The following is a 15,158-nucleotide window of genomic DNA, read 5'->3' on the forward strand; positions in this document are numbered from 1 at the left end:
CACTTACGAGCATGTCCTCATGACAGAAGGTGAGATAATACCGAAGCTGAACAACCGAAAGCTTCCTCGGCAGAATGAGAAGGACACAGGAGTCTTCTGCCGATACCACCAATACAATGGCCACGATACAGAATCGTGCATCGCCCTTCGAAAAATTGTCGAACGCCTCATCAACGAAGGGAAGCTGGATCAGTACCTAAACACCAAAATGGCTTCGGATCAACCCTCGAATCGGCAGATCAATATGATCAGTGGAGGAGCACCCATCGCCGAAACCAGCAACCGATCCGTCAAGAACTACGTTCGTGCCGTTCGGCACCCCCAAATCCTTAGCGTGGCGGGAGGACGCAACGACAAGATCCAACGAAACGGTTGGGAACCTATCACCTTTTCTAAGGAAAAGGAACGAGGCATCATTTTCCCCCACTCCGATCCCATGATCATACGAGCCAATATTTCGGATTTCGATGTGGGCCTAATCCTCATAGACACCGGCAGTTCTGTCAATGTACTATTCGTCGACGCTTTTAATGCCCTTGGCATAGATCCTCAGCTTATGAACAAAGATATCACCCCCCCTCCTAAGCTTCTCGGGTGATGTGATCGAACTGATCGGCAGTGTCCTGCTTTCGTTTGCAGTCGGCACCATTCCCAGACGAACGGTCATTTATACCCACTTTCTGGTGGTCGATTGCCCAACAGCATATAACGCCATCATCGGCAGGACGGCGCTCACCAAGATGATAGCCATTCTGTCACCACACATGCTCCTCCTCAAGTTCCCCACCCACGCTGGCGTAGGCCAGGTGCGAGGGGATCAGTTGAGTGCACGGACATGTTACGTTTCGGCGACGAAGGAATCGACGAGAGCTACTCTTCGTGAGGCATACTCAGTTTCTACTAATGTAACTATACCGAACGGCAGGGGGACGGACACACCGGATGATCCCCGAAATGAGGCCGTCACCCCACAAGCGCAACCTGTTGAAGATTTGGAATCGGTCATCCTCTCCGAGGCAAAGCTCGACCGACAGGTCCGAATCGGCACCACCTTGAGCTCAGCAATGCGGGCCGATTTCATTGCCTTTTTACGCGCCAACACAGAAGTCTTCGCCTGGTCATACGATGACATGCCCGGCATCGCCCCACTTTCATCAGTCACAAGCTTAGCATTTGTCCCACTTTCAAACCCATCAGACAGAAACGGCGGGCTTACGATGCCGAACGGTACGAAGCAATGAGAATCGAGGTGGAGAAATTACGAACCATCGGCTTCATCCGAGAGATCACTTACCCGATTTGGCTGGCAAATTCGGTCCTGGTCAAAAAATCGAGCGGCGCCTGGAGAATGTGTCAGGACTATACCGACTTAAACAGGGCTTGCTCAAAGGACAGTTTTCCTTTGCCAAGGATCGATCAGATGGTGGACGCCACAGCAGGCCATGAACTTCTTAGCTTCATGGACGCATATTCAGGCTACAACCAGATATTCATGAGCCCTACCGACAGCGAACATACGGCATTCATCACTGACAAAGGACTTTACTGTTACAATGTCATGCCGTTCGGACTGAAGAACGCTGGGGCAACATACCAGCGCTTGGTCAACAAAATCTTCTCTGAACTCATCGGCACCTCAATGGAGGTTTATGTGGACGACATGCTGGTCAAAAGCAAAACAGCCGATTCTCATCTCCACAACCTCTCCCTCATGTTCAACGTCTTAAAGAAGTACAACATGCGTCTCAACCCAAGCAAATGTGCTTTCGGCGTCTCTTCGGGCAAATTTCTTGGCTTCATGATCAGCCAAAGAGGCATTGAGGCCAACCCCGAAAAAATCAAGGCTTTGCTCGGCATGCAGATACCAAAGACATAGAAGGATATTCAGAGTCTCACTTGGCGTGTCGCCGCTCTGGCCCGATTCATATCCAAGGCTACCGATCGGTGTGCCCCTTTCTTTAAGGCCCTCAAGGGAAGCAAACGGCAGATTGTTTGGACTGCCGAATGCGACCGAGCTTTCCAGGACCTCAAGGCCTACATGAGCAGAGCGCCCTTATTATCCACCCCCCTTCCTGGCGAGGAACTCATTCTATACCTCTCTGTTTCGGCAACGGCACTCAGTTCTGTGCTCATTCGCAAGCCGAACGGCATAGAGCTTCCAATTTTCTATACTAGCCATGCTTTGCAGGACGCCGAGCTTCGGTACCCCGAACTGGAAAAGCTCGCATATGCTCTCGTCCTCTCAGCTCGAAATCTTCGGCCATATTTCCAGGCTCACAGTATTACCGTTCTCACCAATCAGCCTCTGCGCCAAATACTGCAACGACCCGAGACGTCCGGTCGGCTAGTCAAATGGGCCATTGAACTCAGCGAATTCGACATCCACTATCACCCTCGCCCTGCCGAGAAGGGCCAGGCCGTAGATGATTTCATCTCCGAATTGACTACGTCCGAGGACGCAGATCCGAGGGATGTCACCCCCAGTTCGGCTTCGGCATTACCAGTTGCCCACCCGACCGAAGGGACTTTTCTTCCATCGATTCCCATATGGACTCTCTATGTAGACGGCTCGTCCAACCGACAAGGCAGCGGAGCCGGCTTAGTACTAAAAGCCCCTGATCAGACAACCATCGAATATGCCATCCGTTTCCAATTCCAGGCTTCCAACAACGAAGCAGAATACGAAGCTCTTCTAGCAGGCCTTCGGCTCGCTAGGGAGATGGGAGCTCAACAACTAAAGATATGCAGCGACTCACAACTTGTCGTCAATCAGATACTGACTGAATTCGAAGCTAAGAATACTTTGATGGCTGCCTACTTGACACACACTCGCCGATTGCTTCACCACTTTGCTGCGTATCAAGTTCAGCAGATCCCTAGATCCAAGAACAGCCACGCCGATGCTCTATCGCGCCTTGCATCGGCAATCGACGACAATATTGGTCGCCATGTGCCGATCGAAATTCTCGCTCGGCGTAGCACCTCTAACGCTAAGGTACACGCTGTTCGGTAGGATCCAAGCTGGATGGATCCAATCCATACTTACCTCACAAGCGGAACGCTACCAAGCGACAAAATCGAGGCCAAAACTCTCCGCCGCCGGTCGGCACAATACTTAATTTTGAACCAGATTCTCTATCGGCGTGGTCACTCTTTACCGTTGCTTCGGTGCATGACTCCACAGCAAGGTAATTACGTTATACGAGAAATCCACGAAGGAGCTTGCGGGGACCATTCTCGCGCCCGATCTCTGGCCTTCAAAACCATTTGCCAAGGGTACTATTGGCCGACTCTCCATGCCGATGCCACAGCACTTGTCCAAAGGTGTGATCATTGCCAGCGTTTCGGCTCCGTCCCAAAACTGCCTGCCGAACCGCTCAATGGGGTTTAGACCTCATGGGCCCCATGCCCCAAGGAAAGGGACAGCTTAAATTCGCCATCGTCGCTGTCGACTACTTCACGAAGTGGACCGAAGCCGAAGCCTTGGCAACCATCACCGCAGCCAGGGTTGAGCATTTCGTATGGAAGAATATCATTTGTCGTTTCGGCCTCCCGAACGCAATCATCACCGACAACGGTAAACAATTCGACTCCTCTCAGTTCCGGCACCTATGCCACCGATTCAACATCAACTTGTTCTTCGCATCTCCGGCGCACCCACAATCAAACGGCCAGGTCGAGGCCATTAACAAGATCATCAAGAAGACACTGAAGAAGAAGCTTGGGGCAGCCAAGGGAGCCTGGCCCGATTTGCTCCCAGAAGCGTTATGGGCCATCAACACCTCCTACCGACGACCGACTGGCGAAACACCGTTTTCCCTTGCTTTCGGTATCAAAGCTGTTGTCCCAGTCGAAATCAACGTACCCACGTGCCGAACGGCATCTTACACGCCAGAGAAAAATGAAACTCTTCTTGCACTCAACCTGGACCTCATTGACGAACACCGTTCCCTGGCTCAGCTTCAGAATGCTGCCTACAAACAGAGAACCTCCCGCTACTACGACTCGTGCGTCAGACGCCGGTCGTTCAAAGTAGGGGACTGGGTTTTACGCAAAGTCTCTCTTGCCACCAAGGACTCCAACGAGGGCACCCTTGGCCCTTCATGGGAAGGCCCCTACGAGATCGTCACCATCTGCTGACCGAGAACTTACCGATTGCGTGGTACCGATGGCCAAACGTGGCCAGACAAAGTCGTCACATTGTTCCATGACTTCCTTGTCCACCAGAAGCGTGAACTCCTTCGACGATCGGTAGTCGGCAACGGCTTTCGCCTTCGCCTCTTCCACCTCCTTGGCACGTGACCGTTCGGCCGCATCCATCGCCACCTGCACAGCCGCTTTGGCCTCATGAGCAGCCACCACCTCCAATTCGGTCGCCGCAAGCTTGGATGCCAATTCTGCAATCTTAGCAGTGTTCTCCTCGGCACGCCGATCAGCCTCCTGAAGCATCTTCCCAGCATCGGCAATCTTCGAACGGCCCTCCTCAAATTTCTTCTGGTACCGTTCGGCAGCATTGACGGCCCGCTTTGCGCAAAGCCACATCTCCATATCCGCCTACAGAAACACCAAGTTCAGCAAATACCGAAACCAAGGACACTTGGAAGTTAAAACGGAAAGCCGGAAGGCCCGACCAGTTTGCTCACGCAACGTCTTCGTCGACAGTTGCTCTATCTCAGACAGCTCCATCTGGGCGCCATCAATCATACAGTTGATGAACGACACCGCCTTCCGAGGACAAGCGATGTTAACCGGCCCCTCCCCCTCCACTTCATCATCAGGGATCGGCACTGACGTCCCCTCATTCGGACCCCTTGGCCGTTTCGACAACGGCGTTGTATCGAGAGCACCCTCGATCATCCTCTTGCCTGTCACTTGGAGGTGGACCTCCCGAACGGCCTCAGCTTCGGCCGCCCTCTTCTCCCGGCGGCGATCAGCCACCGTCTGCTCATCCGCCGAAGCCCCTCAAGAAGCTCCTGACGCCTTCTTCTTCTTTGGTCTGGGGGACTCCCCCTTCTTCTGCTTCAGTGCATCATGCCGTCTCTTTTCCAAGCTCACTCGCTCGGGCACTTGGGGGACTACATGCCACCATCGGCAACAATGAAACCATCGAGTCCGGATCAGAATGCCGAAGACAGATTCAAGTCCCCAACCGAGAAGCTTCTCAATCGGTAACTTGGGGGACTACTGTTTGTACCATATCTGATCCTCCACTCATCAATTGACACGTGGATCACTTAAACTCCCCAAGGGCCCAAGGCTCCGAACAATCAGCATCGGCTACCGATGGTATTGTCTCAAAGCAGCAAAAGATCTCTACAGGCCCAGCACAGTCTACAATCGGTATTCCCTATCGATTCTGCAGAATCAACCTCGAAGCACCCGCCCGAAATATCTAAGGACTCGTGTCAACCTCGTAGGGCCCTCCCACGAGTCCCACATCGAAATTAAGTGCTAAGAGCACACAAAATCCCCTCTATAAATAGACCCCTTCATTACAATACAGGGGTAAGACTTTTCAGCTTGACCTTTATACTAATATATTGTCAACAGCAAAAAGCTCTTAGAAAACAAACTTACTTTAGCATCGGAGGGTCTTAGGCTGGTTCCACACAGGTTCCATAGACCTCACGAGTCTCGTCTTCCTTCCATTCAGGATCAGCATCCGAGGACAAGAAGAATTTGCATCCAACACTCAATCGATCTCTCGATCGTCCATATTGTAACACCCCAACCCTAAATTATTTAGCCACCAAATTATTTAATTTATTTAAATATGAATTTTCAATTTTGCCCTCGGGGTGGGGGCAAAATGGTCATTTTTAATCCGGAAGGATTTTGGGGCAGTGGCTAGTATTTTTGTGTAGGTCGTACTGAGACGAGTCCGTAGACACGCGGTGAGCTCGATTCGGAGTTGTAACGAAAAAGATATGGTTAAAATACCCCTTGTGGCAAAATCGTAAATAAATTGAAAGGAATTTTAATAAAATCTCAGAATTTCTCTCTCTCTGTGGCCTGTGCGACCCAGCCCCTCCCCCTCCATTTTTTCAGTTCAGCCGGTGGCTTCCAAGAGCTACTGCCACCGTCACAGGCCACGGTTGGCCATGAGATCGGACCCAACTGAACCTCCGCCACTCCCTCTTCACTTCCTGACCGGTCTCAGCCCCTGGAAACGCCGGAATCTCGCCGGAAAACTGCAAAAAACGCGCTGGTTCTTGACTGAACTTCCAGCTGCTCGTTCTCCCTCATTTCTCCACCAAATTGGACGTGTAAGGTATGGATTTCCACCTATTTTTCCTGATCTAGCTTCTGGTTGGGTAGGATTGCTTCAATTTTTAGTGTAGGCAAGTTGATTTTCGAATTGAAAAATCTGCCAGTTTCGGCCTCTGTTTTCAGCCACGTCCGGTCACTTTTTGGGGTATGTCCAAGAACAAAAGTGACTCCAAATTAGGGGTTTTACCTAGGGTAGGAGTTTGGAGCCGTGATTCTAAGATTTTCCGGTGATGCGATATCGCTTTGGACACCCACGCGCTGCCAGCGCGTGGGAACTGTAGCAGAGGGGCATTATGTCCCAACATGATCTCCTAGTGGTCACGAGCGCGTAGGAATTCGCGGATCTCAATTTGGATAACGTTTGAACCCCGAACGGATTTTACATATTGTGTGATTTCCGGGTTCGATATGTTAGAACCGTCGGATCGTTTCCAATTTAATATATGTTGATCTAGGTATTCCTAGGATCGTGTAGGATTTCACGGATCGGGAATCGGAGCCCCGGATGTTCTGATTTAAATAGTTAAAGTTTGTGTTTTACGATAACTGTCCGATCGTGCAACCGCGAGTGATCTAACCGTCCAATCCGGACCAAACTTGCAGGACGTGTATCCTAGATCTTGTGGAATACATAGGAACTTTCGGATCGTAAAATGAAGGTCGTGGGCCCCGTGGGCCCGGTTGACCAAGTTTGGGTAGTTTGACCCTTGATTGACCGTGAGTCTTTCGGGGTAGTCCCACTCTTCGAAGAGTACTAGAACGACCATTTCGAACTGGTCTTGACCGTCATTTGATTTATTTTGAGTATGTGGGTCTAAGAGATTATTTTTAGGATTTTGTGATGGAAAGTTTATGCACATTGTTTTAATAGTTTGTTATGAGATTTATATTTATATTTATAAGTAGATTGTTAATCTGTGTGTAATATTTGAGAAAGTACTATCCTTGTTGATTTTGTGTGGGGTACCTAGAATGTTAATTTGAATGCTATTAACACTACATTAGGTACCTTCCCGGTTTTGGGTTTTATGTTTGAGATTTATTTTGCCCAGGCCCGTCGGAGTTTGTCCAGGCCCTTCGGAGATTGATTTATTTTGCCCAGGCCCGTCGGAGTTTGTCCAGGCCCTTCGGAGATTGATTTATTTTGCCGAGGCCCGTCGGAGTTTGTCCAAGCCTTTCAGATGATTTATTTTGACCAGACCTGTCGGAGTTTGTCCAGGCCCTTCGGATGTCTTCTTAATACGATGCCTTGGGAAAATTGAATTAAGGAATGAAATATTATTTTTATAATATTTATATAAGGATTACGAACTCCACCATCATACATACCTCCCCCCTTGGATGATGATATTTGGAAACAGTGGATATGGATACTGGGATACATGGAAATGGATTTATGGTTATGGTTTGGATACACTATTCACACGTGCCGGGTTTCGGGCGTGTGGGCTTTATTGGTCACGGATCCTAGAATTGTGGGATGCCGGAAAACTTGTGGATATGGTCTGGATATGACGGAACCCGGGGCATACCTTAACGGGGGTGTCGCTATAGACCCTTAATTGGGTAGTCTGCGCGCGTAGGGCTGTTTTCAGGCGTACGGGTCTTGATTCTTCGTCCGTACGTGCTGGCTGAGAGTTATTCCCCCAGTTGGACGGCTCTTCCCTAGCCACATAGTCCGTTTGAGGGCTGATAATTGTGAGCTAGTCAACAATCCCCTGTTGGATTGTTTCCCCAGTACATGATGTGCATCATCATATGTACCTCCCCTTGGATACTGATACATGGACATAGTGGATATGGTTTGGATATGACGGAACCCGGGGCATACCTTAACGGGGTGTCGCTGTAGACCCTTAATTGGGTAGTCTGCGCGCGTAGGACTGTTTTCAGGCTTACGGGTCTTGATTCTTCGTCCGTACGTGCTGGCTGAGAGTTAGTCCCCCAGTTGGACGGCTCGTCCCTAGCCACATGGGCGTTTGAGGCCGGATACTTGTGAGCTAGTCAACAATCCCCGGTTGGATTGTTTCCCTGGTACATGATGATGGTGAGAGGTGGGTGTTAATATATTACATATATGTATATGTGGTTTTGATTCTAGTTTGAGATTTGTGAGTTTGTACATGTATGAATACTTGAGCCCAGGATTGGGAAGTGTTGTACGGCAACATACGCCTTGGATAGGGTATGGTTGCAGGATTGAACTGATTTAAAGGGAAGAATTTGATAATGTGTTCATTTTATGTTTTGTTGGAATTGGAGTTGTGATAATCTGAAATGTATCGTTGGTGCTGTTTTAAATATTTGTATATTACTGGAAGTGACTGTTGAGATGAGAACTACGTGTGGCTTGATCCCTTGTCCGAGGGTACGTAGGCAGCCTGGGGTCTCACCAAGGTGTAACCGCGAATTTTATTGGGTGTAAAAGGTTTGATTAATTCTGTGTATGCGATTGGATTTTGATGGGGTTATTGGATCTGAATCCGATTTATTGAGATCATTAATTGTTTGGTTTATGCTTTGTTCGACTTAAGAACTTTATTGGTTTTGTTTCGAACCATTTGAAGGCCGGAGGCCGTTTATGTGAATTGCATGAGATTGTATTGTGCGTGCTGCCTGTTGGGATATTAAAATGTGAATTTTGTGCAGGTTGAAATTTGGGGAATGTTCAATTTACAAGGGAGACTCTGCCAAATTTTCGGTGGAAAGTCTCGTGCCCTTATCTCTTTTTGGGAAAAGAGGATATAGTTTCAGTGAGTGGGCCTGACATTGGGGTGATGTCGAAATTTCCACAGGATTCGTCTCGGGTTTCGAGGAATTCGGGGCGGGTCCTGTCACATATCACTTGTAAGTTGCACTCATCTCTATCTGTTCAGTTTTGGTGCCAACAAAAATTAAAAAAGATAATGGGTGGTTGTGTTCCATAAAAATAGGATCTATTATATGACTTTTCTTTTAATTTTAATTTTTTTTAATATGAAAAAGTGTGAATTTACCATATTATCCTCATTGAATTAATAATTTCAATTTTTAATGTTTGCATTAACCAATTTCATTTTCTGGTATTTTGAATGTTTTACCATTCTCTGCCTTTTGCTTTATATTTATAGATGTAATAACTAATTGTAGGAGATTGATATAGAAAAGGGAAATTTGCATAAATACCACCTAAACTTTTAGGCATGTGGACCATTACCACATGAAATTTTATTTTTTATTTTTAACCATCTAAACTTTGTTAAGTGTTTTAATTCACCACCTAAGTCTAACTCCGTTAAAGTTTCCATTAAATATGAGGGCCTTTTCCATTAAAAAATAAAGTAAAAAGAAAGTTAATCTACGCCACTTCCCCCACCCTTCCCTTTTCCAACGCCGCTCACCCCCACCCCATCCTCCCATTTTCCAACGCCACTCCCCTCCAAAACACCCTTTATATACATATAAGTCATTTTATAACTATATTCTATAAAATAGGAATTGCAAATCTTCCTTATGCATACCTACAACTTTGTTTGGATTCGCATGAGGTTGTTGCTGTCACAATTTGTTGCCTCCCCAGTATATATATGAAGTTATGATCCATTGGCATGCCCCTTCAATTTCAACAACCCACTCCAAGAGACGGCAAAAGACAAAGACAAAGAGAAGTTAGGGGTGTATGTAGAGGGTGGGGGATTTGGGGAGAAGTGGTTTTGGAAAAGGGTAGGGGTAAGGGTAGGGGAAGGCGTGGTATAATTAGGTTAACTTTTATTTATTTATTTATTTTGTTTTAAATTCTATTTTTGGTTCTATTGAATTGTCGAAAATTCCCTTATATTTAATGGAAACTTTAACGAAGTTAGACTTAGGTGGTGGATTACAACACTTAACAAAGTTCAGGTGGTTAAAAATTAAAATTAAAAGTTCAGGTGGTAATGGCGCACATGCCTAAAAGTTCAGATGGTATTTATGCAAATTTCCCTATATAAAATATATTTGCTTTATTAAATTAAAGTTGGTGAGAGAGGCGTATACTAATGTGAAAAGGTTTGATGTGTATAAAGAAAAGTGTACGAGCTGTGCAAGAAGACTTGAGATGAGAGGGAGAATAATAAAAGTCTCCAAGAAATGAAATAGAAGCTAACCGAGAGCTTAAAAAAAAACCTCTTCTGTTTTTATGCTCGATAAATTGTGCAGCTAAGTGTGTGAGAGTGTGCATAGGTTATTAATCTTTTTTTAAAGAAAATATGTGCTTTTTTTCTTAAAAGAGGAAATGTCCCCTTTTTTATTTTATTTATAAAACACAAAGGGTTTAGATTTTTTTTTTTTAAAAAGTCTAAACTTGACGTTAAAAAAAAAAGGGGACATTTCCTCTTTTTTTTATAAAAAAAAACAGATATTTTCTTTTAAAAAAAATAAATAATAAGATGGTAAGAAAGTTGATAGTTTTTTTTGGATAAATTGAATACATGTAATAAGGATAAACTTGGAAAGCAAAAGTTAGCTTGTATAATATATTCATGGCATTGTTTTAAGTGTAGAGAGAATGACACATGTCAAGCAAAGAGGGGAGAAGGTCCAAAGGAGAAGGTTAGAGAGAAAGTTGCTAGTATTTCCTCAACCGGAAAAGACAAAATGAAAAAACTTTTAACAAATTAATTTTTCAATGCCTAGAATTGCATTGGATTGTTAGTGTAGTTGGCGTGATACAAGTCATGATGTATAAGTCTCACATTAGAGTAACACATGCCACAATTATCACAATTTGAAAATTAGGATTTCTTACTCACGTCATCCTTGTATGCCTGTTGTTCTCCCCTAAACCAACGTATGTTTTCTACTCAATTAAATCATGCACATGTAACATTTCTCTGATTCTAGGCCAACATTGACCAGTGATCAATGGGTCAAAGCCTGTAAATGGGGAAAAATGAAAATCATCGTCTCTATTTTACAAAATCACTTTTTGACTCGCTACATTTGCAGACTGAAAGTGGCTCTCTATTCTGTCTACTATCTTATAACCTTTCAAGCCCACTTGAACTGAAACTAAGGTGAAATTGTTATATATTTTCAGTTTAAAAAGATAATTAAAATCATGATTAATAAAAATAATAGTATTGTTGGATTTGGACTTGGAGTGCTCTTTTTCGAGATCTCGAGCATCTGCATTTAGCATTGGTGCATTTTTGTGTGCATTCACTAAAATTTTGATCATTTAATTAATTTAATGATATTAATTAATCGACATCAGCATAGTTATAGTATCTTAAAAAATCAAATGATGTACCATATCACCCCTTCCACCCTCCCGCATCTCTACTATCACAAACCCTCTTCCCAGACTCCTATTATAACATCCCACATCGACTAACGGAGAGGGAGTGATGTACCTTATATGTACATGCCCGTCTTCATATAGCACGAGGCCTTTTGGGAGCTCACTGACTTCGGAGTTATGAAAACTCCGAAGTTAAACGAGTTGGGGTTAGAGCAATCCCAGGATGGGTGACCCATTGGGAAGTTGCTCGTGAGTTTCCAGAAATAAAACCGTGAGGGCAGAGAGGGAGCCCAAAGTGGACAATATCGTGCTACGATGGAGCCGATCCCGAGATGTGACACCTATGTTGCTATGGCTACCATCTCTTAAAAATCAGATGGTGTTTACATACTGCAAAAGTGAAATGTTTCAAATTGACCACCATAATGAGGACCTGGTATGAGGGAGCCCTAATTGTTTTTCAGAAAATTGCCGGTACCCTATTAATTATTGATATGGTGGGAAAAAAAAAGTTTCAATGTACTCGTATATCTTTCTGATCACAACCCAATTGAATCATGCATTTTTTGTATATAATTGTGGACTAACGACGACTTGACTTGGCTGTAGCTTCCGTAGAAGTGGTGAATGGGTTAATGTTTTACAAGTCTTTCCTAGACCCCACACGATCTCTCAAATCAACCCGAAATTTCCACACAATTAATGTCTTTGCAAATTGGTCATCTCTAATGTAACTTTCTATTAATGATGCCTTACTTGGCCACCATAATGAGGACCTGGTATGAGGGAGCCGTAAATCCCCTCAACACAACTTGTTCTTGCTTTCAAAGAAGATAAAGTATAAAGATTCCATGAACAATATTAATAATTATTTATTAATCGGGATAACAAAACAGAATCCTCATTGCAACTAAATTTTTTGAGGGACAGTACTGGTATATATATATCTTTCTGATCACAACCCAATTGAATCCTTGCTCATCATGCATCTTTTTGTATCTAATTGTGGACCAACCACGACTTGACTTGGCTGTAGCTTCCGTAGAAGTGGTGAATGGGTTAATGTTTTACAAGTCTTTCCTAGACCCCACACGGTCTCCCAATCCCAAATCAACCAGAAATTTCCACCCAATTAATGTCTTAGCAAATTGGTCATCTCTAATGTAATTTTCTATTAACGAAGCCTTACTTGGCAGTAGCTTCCACGCTAGTTGGTAACAGAACAGGAAATCCTACTAATAACATTAATTAAAAGTTTAAATTATTCATGAACAAATTAACTAAAAGTTTAACACCACTTGGATGATGACCCCAAAATAAAAAAAATATACAAAAAAACCCACTTGTATGATGACTTTTTGAGGTGCCGACCGCTAACTGGAAATGAGATAAAAGTGTAGGCTTGACTTAGAATTAAGTTAAGCCACATCCCTTATAACAACATGATCCACTAGAGCAATGTTAACTACTTGTATATATAAAAGGTTTTTTTTTTATCACAAATAGTCCTTGAGGTTTATAAAATTATCACGAATCGTCTTTCAGGTTTTTTTGTGACACTAATAGTCCTTCAGGTTATCATCTACCCATCAAAATAGTCCTTTTTGTTAATTTCCATCAAAACTGATGTTAAAAAAATCACGTTTAGTCACGTGACTACTTTTTGAATGAGAATCTCGTCATACCACTCAACCCTTTTTTTTTTTTTTTTTTTGGGGCAAATTCCACTCAACCCTCTTTTTGAATGTCAAGAAATATCGTAATCTGTATAGTTACTCTGCCATTTTAATTAAAATCATAGCAACTCTGCTATTGTATGGTCATATTCATGTCCAAGTCTTCCACCGTATTTTACAAGCCTTCCGCAGACCCACTGTCCTTCAAATGCAGGCCAAATTTTCCACAAAAGTCAAAGTAACTTGGTCATAATTGTTAATTATGCGTAGAACATGTCATCAACATGACATACGCGCAAGAGTTGCTGCACCTACATGAACGAGACGAACCAAGTCAATTGAGCCCATGCAATTTCCCTTATGTCAATTTCAATGAATTCTCCCGCTCTGGGCTAAAGACTCAGCAGATTTTTGTTCCCCAATAAAATAAGATAAATGAATTTTCGTAGGAATTTCTCATTTCACGATTATTCAACGACATCAACCTGAACCTCATTTTATATAAATCTGAAAGTTCCTTCATGGTTATCGCTAATTCAATTATTTAAAAAGAAAATAAAATGAAGCATTATAGTTTTAGAATATGAGAAATGTGAAGCGAATACTATTGATCGGTGCTTATTAAAGACGTGAATTCTCGTTAATACTAATTATGGGCTATATATTAACAATTAATTGATCAATGGGTCAAAGTCTTATGACTCTCTCTCCCTCCCTAGCCAAAAATAAAATGACAAATAATAATAATAATAATAATAATAACACATTTTCTTTAGGTAAAAATAAAAAGAAAAATACTTTCATTAACTAGTCAATAATCAATTATTAATGTCTAATAATCAATTATTTTACAAGCATTCCACATCAAGCCCAAATTTTCCACAAGGCAAGCCAGATTGGTCATACTCACAGGTAGAACATGGCATAATTGACATGGACAGGTACGTCCACGACGACCAAGTCAAAGTCAATGCTCAATATTTAAGCAGAAAATAGAACTCTGTTTTCTCAATTTTGTCTTCATAATAATTATAAAAATATCGGTGCTTACTTATTTTTGACATTTTCAGAGGTGGAAAATGCTATGCCCAATTTCTAGTATAAAATAATAAAAGTATACTAGTATAAAGCTTGGACATTTTTTTTTCTAAACCCCTTCAATTTCTCACAAGTTGTCAAGTTCAATGAATTTTCCCGCTCTTGCCCAACAAAGAAAAAGAATTTTCGTAGGAATTTCTCATCCTAAACCCCTACACTCAATCCAATCCAATAGTTGTATCAGAGCGCTTAAAAATCCTAACAATGGTGTCAGAGTTGAGCACATAAATTCCAACAATTTGTATCTGAACTTTGTCCGATCATTTTGGGCATAAGGGCTGATTCTAATCCTTTATCAGGGAGGGCTATTCGATCAACCTTGGGCGTAAGGGCTAGGATGAGGGAGAGGGGGTTTCGTCATGATGAGGGAGGATGGGGGGCGGTGATGGCTGTGAGGACGTGGGGATGGGAGGTGATCGTGTACGGAGATAGAAGAAGAGACTTTTTTATTAATTAAAAAAATTAATTGTATTTTTGGTAGTTGACAGAGAGGGGATGAGAGAGAAGGTGGAGAGTTTTATTTTTCAATTTTAAATTTTTTTATAAAATATTTGTCATGTTTTATAAATGCATTTATTATTTTAAAATAATTTGAAGGCCCCTTTATTGCCACATCATGAGTTAACAGATTTTTTGACAGCAAATTAACGGTGGATATGAAAATGAAAGGAAATTGAATTTTATGTACGAAGTTGATACCAAAAAGACTTTATGTAGCAAACTTTGAATTTTATGTACGAAGTTGGTAGACTTTATGTAGCAGACTTTATTGTAGATCCTGACCGTCCATAAATCATGGCACATATGGACCATCAATATCATGAGAGAACTGTTCCAATTAATTATCTCTCAAA

General features: G+C 43.3%; 1 protein-coding gene and 1 long non-coding RNA gene across 2 annotated transcripts; both read left to right on the forward strand.

Annotated features, from left to right (window-relative positions):
- The first annotated feature begins 1,492 nt into the window (after positions 1-1,492).
- LOC148295476 (uncharacterized) lies at positions 1,493-3,013 on the forward strand. Its single transcript, XM_088250194.1, has 2 exons — positions 1,493-1,666; positions 2,189-3,013. The coding sequence occupies exons 1-2, from the start codon at positions 1,493-1,495 to the stop codon at positions 3,011-3,013; spliced, it is 999 nt and encodes a 332-aa protein (XP_088106320.1).
- Positions 3,014-5,758: 2,745 nt separating this feature from the next.
- LOC148295477 (uncharacterized) lies at positions 5,759-9,268 on the forward strand. The gene is made up of 2 exons (XR_015834442.1): positions 5,759-6,271; positions 8,920-9,268. It is a non-coding gene; the product is annotated as an uncharacterized LOC148295477 (long non-coding RNA).
- Positions 9,269-15,158: the final 5,890 nt, after the last annotated feature.

Source organism: Prunus avium, chromosome 3 (assembly GCF_965620075.1).
Source record: "Prunus avium chromosome 3, drPruAviu1.hap1.1, whole genome shotgun sequence".
Classification (NCBI taxonomy): Eukaryota; Viridiplantae; Streptophyta; class Magnoliopsida; order Rosales; family Rosaceae; genus Prunus; species Prunus avium.

What these genes read in the sequence shown, in the direction of transcription:
- LOC148295476 (XM_088250194.1), top strand. Translation starts at nt 1,493, where the DNA reads ATGAGCCCTACCGACAGCGAACATACGGCATTCATCACTGACAAAGGA. An exon ending in TTTATGTGGACGACATGCTG is followed by an intron (nt 1,667 to 2,188) that starts GTCAAAAGCAAA and finishes CATGCTTTGCAG; the next exon opens with GACGCCGAGCTTCGGTACCC.